The sequence below is a fragment of the Apis dorsata genome, unplaced genomic scaffold, assembly GCF_000469605.1.
Source record: "Apis dorsata unplaced genomic scaffold, Apis dorsata 1.3 scaffold_429, whole genome shotgun sequence".
NCBI classification, from domain to species: domain Eukaryota; kingdom Metazoa; phylum Arthropoda; class Insecta; order Hymenoptera; family Apidae; genus Apis; species Apis dorsata.
In genome coordinates, this window is record NW_006263682.1 from 801035 (window position 1) to 808858 (window position 7824).

Below are 7824 nucleotides of genomic sequence, written 5' to 3' on the forward strand. Positions count from 1 at the left end.
AAGAAACTTACGTCTTGTAAAAAAAATTGTGAATTATTAATTTTTGATCGCCTAGACGGATCATTTCTGAACAATTTGTCCATCGCATGGAATTACTAGAGATTTTAAGACTTTTAAGTTATTTTATAAGAAGATGGTGAAGGTAGGGAGCGAAACGACTGTGACTCTGTAAAGTAACCGTGTATAAAATGAAACTCTGCGTCATAGTTTAATAAATTGTCCCCTTGTTGAAAAAAAAAAAAACAACCAATTCGAGCTGGACTTTGTCCCCTGGAGATGCCTTACAGTACGCCCACCCGTAGTATTGTCTCTAATAAAAAGCAGAAATCGTTGGTGCGCAGTCTCCGTTCGAGTACAGTGACCCTCATCGTTATCGGCCGTCAAGTATCAGATATAATATTCCTTCCTCACGATTCGGTTCACGCACCCAGTAATTCGGTATTTCGACAAAAAGAATAAAATCTTCTTATATGGAAAAAAAAAAGATCGATAAAGTAATTTTCAATCGTTCTTTCAATTAATTCTTCTTAAAAAAAAAAAAAAAAAAGAAATATCACTCTCTGTATCTCTCATTGGGATGACGCGACAATGATTATTTTAATACAGAGCGGTGACCGACCGTGATGATCTAACCTCGAACCTGTTCCTCGAATGAGAACCTCGTTTTTATCAACCTCGATGCGAGAAAATTTGCGGTCGGATCGCGTTACGTAATCGCGTTCGTTATCACACCAAAGAAATGGAAAAATACAAGACAATCCGTATTGCGTCGATTCTCGTCACCGTGTCTAGTGTGCTCTGGAGGACATTTGTCGAAACTATTTGAGTCGAATCGATCAGGAAGTGTCATCGATCAATACCAACGTCGAGAGAAAATTTTGATTATTGATTTATTGATCATCTTCGTCGAAGAGATGAAAGGGAGGAAATAATCGTTCCGTGCCCTCGACATAGTTTATCAACAATCATCAAAATCATCGTCGAAGAGGGGGAACACGCACGCGACTGTTTACATTGTTATGTACACATAGTTAAAGTCTTGTCAAATCTTATCAAGTATTATTGCGCACAAATCTCGGATCCCTTTCTCGATCCAGCTCGATTCCCGTCCAGAGTCGAGCAGATTCGATCCTCGAGTGTTTGTCGGCGCGGTGAACCGAGTAAATCGTAAATAAAAATGGGTGGTGATAAATTCGAGTTCGCCATAGATCGCGGCGGCACGTTTACCGACGTGTACGCTAGGTGTCCAGGCGGGAAAATTCGAGTGATGAAACTGCTCTCCGTGGATCCTGCCAACTACGACGATGCCCCGCGCGAAGGTATTCGCAGGATTCTCCAACAGGTATTTATATTTATCGCGATAATCTTGATTCGATCGTTGGTGTAACGTGAGAAATTTGCAGGAGACTGGGAGGAAAATCGAAGGAGAGATAGACGGATCGTTGATATCGTGGATTCGAATGGGCACGACAGTTGCCACGAACGCTCTTTTGGAGAGAAAAGGTGCGAAAATGGCGCTGTTGATCAACGAAGGATTCAAAGATCTTCTTTTCATCGGGAATCAAGCACGCCCCGATATATTCGACTTGGTATATATAATGCATTATCGTATTATCGTGACACAATTAAATTAAGAAACATTGTTCCTTGTCGTTTCTTTAGCAAGTAGTCACTCCAGAAGTATTGTACGAAAAGGTAGTCGAAGTTAAGTGCAGAGTGATACCCGCATCGGTTGGAAAGTGTCAGTTGGATCACAAGAAATGGCGCAGAGTGAAGGGATGTACGGGGGAGGATCTATTTATCACTCGAGAATTGGACGAGGAAAAGTTGAAATTAGATCTGGAGGAATTGAGAAGATCGGGAATCGAGAGTCTAGCCGTGGTCCTCGCGCACAGTTACACGTTTGTTATCATGCATACACCAATTATAATCTACTACTGTTACTTTTATCATCGTTCGTTTCTTTATCCATCTTAGATACGGCGAACACGAAATACGAATAGGGGAATTGGCGAAACTCGTTGGTTTCCCCCAAGTTTCGCTTTCGCACGAAATTATGCCTATGGCGAGAATAGTTCCTAGAGGATTCACAGCCTGCGCCGATGCATACTTGACCCCGCACATTAAACGATACTTAGAGGTATTTTTTTTTAAAAAATATTATTCGCGGATAAATAAGAATTTTCTAAATAAATCTTTCAATCTTTTTAGGGATTCTCTTCTGGTTTCAAAGATAAATTGAGAGGTGTGAACGTGCTGTTCATGCAAAGCGACGGTGGATTGACTCCAATGAATTCGTGAGTGCAGATTCGATCGATGAGATCAATCCGATGAAAAACAATTACGCGTTTAATCCTCTTTCAATGTAGATTCAACGGGTCTCGGGCCATTCTTTCCGGCCCAGCGGGCGGAGTCGTCGGTTATGCGATGACCACGTACAGCAAAGAGACCGATTTGCCCGTGATTGGATTCGATATGGGCGGTACTTCTACCGATGTCAGTCGTTTCGGCGGTAGCTACGAGCATGTATACGAGAGCACAACCGCAGGTGTCACGATCCAAGCTGCACAGGTATTCCCTCACTTTACATTTGGGTAAATTTCAATTTCCAATACGATATCATCTTTATGATACAATAATTTCAATCAATCGTCAAAATCGTAAAATCGGTATCTTTTAACCCTTCGTACTCCAGGCCTGTTTCGCTCGGTCGAACCAGCAACTCTAGATCAGATTCCTCATAAGATTACCATAAGATAAGATTATATCTCATAAGATTATACGTAAAGAGTTTAGGAACCTATTTATGAAACGATATTCTAAAAAAATCAAATAAATAAATATTATCGTCGCTGGAGTTAATTCAAATGATGACCGAGAGTCACCGTTGGAGAGCAAAGGGTTAATTGGCTCGATATATATGAATTAATCAAAGGGCGTTATATAAGAGAACGCGATTGAAACGTTTCAAAAAAAATTGGGTTGAAGTTGGACGTGAACACAGTTGCGGCAGGAGGTGGATCGATGCTTTTCTTCAGGTCGGGTCTCTTCGAGGTCGGGCCCGAGAGCGCCGGGGCACACCCTGGCCCAGCTTGTTACAAGAAGAACGGCCCCCTGGCTGTCACCGATGCGAACCTCGCTCTCGGAAGACTTTTGCCCGAATATTTCCCGAAAATATTTGGCCCGAGTGAGAACGAACCGTTGGACAAGTCTCGAACGATGGAAGCTTTTCAAATTCTCACCGATCAAGTACAAAGTTTCTTCGTTTATTTATTTATTTTTCCTTTTTATTAAGATATCGTCAGAACAAATCATAAATAGTTTATGGGAATACCTCTGATTTATAGATAAACGAATTTCTAGCGAAAGAGGGGCACGGCGCGAAGATGAGCATCGAGGAAGTGGCGATGGGATTCGTCAGAGTTGCTAACGAAACTATGTGTCGACCGATACGAGCTCTCACTCAGGTATTGATCGATTAAATATTACGATTAAAAATTTATGAATAATTTGCTTTCTAAAAGATTTATATATATATATATATATTAGGCGAAAGGTTACGATACATCTCGCCACGTTTTGGCGTGTTTCGGGGGTGCAGGGGGACAACACGCGTGCGCCATTGCGCGTTCCTTAGGAATGGGAACTGTATTCGTCCACAAATATGCAGGAATTTTGTCAGCCTACGGAATGGCATTGGCTGACGTCGTGGAAGAGGCCCAAGAACCTAGCGCAGAGGTTTACGAACAGGGTACCATTTAATAATATAAATAAAATCAAAATTTGACAAATATTGTACTGAATTGTTAGAAATTGAATTGTGTTATTTATTATTCCTCTGCTCGAAGAGTCGTTCGCACGTTTGGACGAACGATTGGACGCCTTGGAGAAGAAAGTTCGTGCAAAGTTGGCTGCCCAAGGATTCCCCGAATCTCACATAAAAACGGAACCTTTCCTACATTTGCGTTATCAAGGGACAGACTGCGCTCTGATGTGTACGGCTAGCCAAGATACCAAACACAAGGGCACGAAACACGGAGATTTTCTCAGTACCTTTTTGGAAAGGTAAAGTAAGCTCGTAACATCAATAGATAGAGATACGAAAAAAGAAGAAAAAGAAAATCTAGAATTCTTAATTAAATTCAAATCAAGGTATCAAACGGAGTTCGGTTTCACCATGCCCAATCGAAAGATCCTAGTAAACGACGTGAGAATAAGGGGTACGGGGAGAACAGATATCGAGGAAGATCCAATTTTACCTTCGTCCAACGAGCCGCCGAAATTCGAAAAGGCAAGAATGTTGCATGTGAATGTCGAACACGAGCGTGTTCCATCAAACGTTAAACAAACGAAACGAAATTCTTTTTTCTAACAAAATTAGACAACCATGGTCTATTTCGAGAACGGCTACCAGGAGACCAAAGTGTACCAGCTGCGCTCCCTGTCGCCCGGCCACGCGATTCACGGACCGGCGATCATAATGGACAGCCTGAGCACTCTTCTGATCGAGCCTGATTGCGAAGCGTCGATCACGCCTCGCGGCGACGCGAGGATAACGATCGGCCAAGGATCGAGAGCCGAGGTCACCACCGAATTGGACACCATTCAATTGAGCATATTCTCTCATCGTTTCATGAGCATCGCCGAACAAATGGGCAGGTAGACGGAGTAAAGAATCGCGGCTAACAAGAATCCATAGACACGAATAGATCACGGTTTAATGTATTGGCAACTCGAAGGATCCTTCAGCGTACCGCCATCTCGACCAATATTAAGGAGCGGCTGGATTTTTCTTGCGCGGTTTTCGGACCTGATGGCGGCCTCGTTTCCAATGCCCCCCATATACCCGTGCACCTGGGCGCCATGCAGGAGACCGTTCAATACCAGATGAAGGCGTTCAAGGGTGAATTCGAGAGGGGAGACGCGATCCTCGCGAATCATCCCCTGGCAGGGGGATCCCATCTTCCAGATCTTACCGTCATCACCCCTGTCTTTTACAAGTATTTCTTCTTCCAATATTTCTTCTTAGAATATTATTATTATTACGATTTGGTTTGATTTGATTCAATTGTCACTGTCGTTTCGTGTGAGCAGGGACGTGGAGAAGCCGGTGTTCTTCGTGGCCAGTAGGGGACACCATGCCGATATTGGAGGAATCACGCCTGGTTCCATGCCTCCGCATTCGACTTGTTTGCTTCAGGTAATCGATTGGAAATTTTAATAATTGGTAAAACAGGATTATTCTCTTGTGCGCAGGAAGGGGCGACGTTTAAAAGTTTCTTGTTGGTGCACAGAGGAGTATTCAGGGAGAAGGAGTTAACGGAAGCGTTGATGGAACCGGGGAAAATTGCGGGGAGTTCCGGAACCAGGAATCTGTCCGACAATCTGAGCGATCTCAAGGCTCAGATCGCAGCCAATCACAAAGTAAATTGTTCACGCAATTCTCCAATCTTTTTCTCATTCATCTTTTGAGAAATTGGTATTCGTCGTAGGGATCGATGTTGGTCAACGAGTTGATCGATATATACGGCCTCGACGTGGTGCAAGCTTACATGGGTCACATTCAACGCAACGCCGAAGTTGCTGTGAGAGATATGTTAAAATCTGTCGGGAAAAGGCTTCTCGAGCAAACTGGAAACACCACGGCAACTGCGATCGATTATCTGGACGATGGCAGTCCTATTCAATTCCTTTTGAACATCGACGTGGACAAGGGTGAAGCGGTCTGCGATTTCTCGTAAGTCCTTCCCCCTCCCTCTGCCCCATATCGACGTAATTTTAATCCTGTTATATTCTTTATTCGAAAAAAAAATTGTCGAAACTTTAGCGGCACGGGGTACGAAGTGTGGGGCAATTGTAACGCACCCAGGGCCATCACTCTCTCCGCGTTGATTTATTGTTTGAGATGCATAGTGGGCAGAGACGTTCCTTTAAACCAGGTAACCATCATTTTCTTTATTATTCGTCGAATGCAAAGCATGACAATTTCGTTGTTACGCGAATGGTTAAATTTCTCAGGGTTGTCTGAAGCCTGTAAAGGTAATAATTCCAAAGGGATCGCTTCTGGATCCCTCGGAGGAGGCAGCGGTGGTCGGTGGCAACGTTCTCACGTCGCAACGCGTGGTCGACGTGATTCTACGAGCTTTCGGTGCTTGCGCAGCGTCACAAGGGTGCATGAACAACGTGACGCTTGGCACCGAAGAGTGGGGTTATTACGAAACTGTCGCCGGGGGCAGTGGAGCCGTAAGAGATTCAACTTGTGCGTTTCTTCAAATAGCGACATTTTCATTCTGTGATATTGTGTTCGCAAAAGGGCCCGACCTGGGACGGCAGAGGAGGGGTGCACACTCACATGACCAACACGAGAATCACCGATCCGGAGATACTGGAACTTCGTTACCCGCTCATTCTTAATAAGTTTTCCCTTCGAACCGGAAGCGGAGGAGCCGGCGCTCATCGAGGAGGCGACGGAGTTGTCCGCGAAACGACGTTCAGGCAAATTTTGAAATTTTGAAAATTTGTCAATTGAACGTTTCGAAGCTTTCTTTTTCTCGATACTTTGTTTTTTCTTCTACAGGGCGCCTATGACGTTGTCCGTATTAACGGAAAGAAGGGTAAATAGCCCGCCTGGATTGGCTGGGGGAGGATCGGGTCGAAAAGGAAGGAACACGTTGGTAAAAGCCGACGGTAGAAGGATCAATCTCGGCCCCAAAACCGCGGTACCCGTTTATCCAGGGGTAAGAAAAACGGTTCTTCCGCCATCTCGCCGTATAAATAGATATTTGCATAAAAATTTACGCGGCTAGTTGTAAAAATCGACACGCTGTCGCGTCAATTTAAGCGCGAAACAGAATTTATTCGCATTTTATCGTCGTCCCAAACGTAAAAGATTTTATCACGCGATCGCACAGTGTTTCTTCCAATTCTCTGCTTTCGACTCCCCTGCTTTCTTCTTCCCTGTAGCGAGCGTAGTTTCGACAAAATTTTCCCCGATATCGAGAACGAGATATTATATTTCGAAAGGGATCGGTCGCGCCGCGAAAGAAGGAAACGTGGAATACGAATTGTTCCCAATCTCTCTTCCCGGAAACTCGTTTTTCCGTTATTCTCACGATTTTCCAATTTTATTTTTCGCCAATCATCGAGTGCGCTTCTACATCGTAATATTTTTCCACGCAGGACACGTTTATACTGGAAACTCCCGGAGGCGGTGGCTACGGTCCTCCCGGAGTTGAGAAAGAGGGATCGATTCGGAGAAAAGCTCGAGGATTCGTGGAACGCGGAAGCGTGTTCGAATACAGAAAAGCTCAAGAATCTGTGTGACACGTAACGGCTCGCATGATATCGCTCGAGGAGAATTAATTACGGCTGTAGAATGCGCATAATATTCTTATCTTTGTAACTGTATCGATCTGAGACAATAAATACCCAGCAATCTATACTCGATAATAACCGTCCGATCGTATCGACGATAATAACCGAAGGAACCATCCTTAAGAGGGTAATTCCAAGCGTCCAATTTATCTCCCCGTGAACGATTATCATTCACAAGTTTCATAATAAATCGAGGGCCTCGAGAAATCAAATTTACCAGACCTTATCGAGCATCGATTTTGCCCTCCTCCCCTCCCAAGTAGCGCGCGATGGCCACCGTTCCATTTCCGGTCGCAGTAATTGCCGACCGAAATATCGCGGCCACTGAAACACGCGTCCAGCTCGAAACTTCCGATTGCACTTCCATTTGCTCGAAACGTTTCTTAGAAACCATCCAATATTCATGCATTTCCTTCCAATTTCATTTCACTATATATATATATATATATA

At 44.1% G+C, this 7824-nt stretch overlaps 1 protein-coding gene across 1 annotated transcript; it reads left to right on the top strand.

Moving 5' to 3' along the window:
• The first annotated feature begins 1002 nt into the window (after positions 1 to 1002).
• LOC102677352 (5-oxoprolinase) lies at positions 1003 to 7323 on the top strand. The gene is made up of 21 exons (XM_006619662.2): positions 1003 to 1342; positions 1404 to 1589; positions 1663 to 1901; positions 1978 to 2140; positions 2212 to 2297; positions 2370 to 2571; positions 2989 to 3249; positions 3348 to 3467; positions 3550 to 3751; positions 3849 to 4065; positions 4153 to 4291; positions 4382 to 4659; positions 4740 to 5000; positions 5095 to 5200; positions 5257 to 5424; positions 5493 to 5737; positions 5828 to 5939; positions 6019 to 6243; positions 6314 to 6495; positions 6578 to 6737; positions 7180 to 7323. Exons 1-21 carry the CDS (start codon positions 1178 to 1180, stop codon positions 7321 to 7323), a joined length of 3861 nt encoding a protein of 1286 aa, XP_006619725.1. The 5' UTR covers positions 1003 to 1177.
• Positions 7324 to 7824: the final 501 nt, after the last annotated feature.

What these genes read in the sequence shown, in the direction of transcription:
- LOC102677352 (XM_006619662.2), top strand. Translation starts at nt 1,178, where the DNA reads ATGGGTGGTGATAAATTCGAGTTCGCCATAGATCGCGGCGGCACGTTT. An exon ending in GTCCTCGCGCACAGTTACAC is followed by an intron (nt 1,902 to 1,977) that starts GTTTGTTATCAT and finishes TATCCATCTTAG; the next exon opens with ATACGGCGAACACGAAATAC. An exon ending in ACATTAAACGATACTTAGAG is followed by an intron (nt 2,141 to 2,211) that starts GTATTTTTTTTT and finishes CAATCTTTTTAG; the next exon opens with GGATTCTCTTCTGGTTTCAA.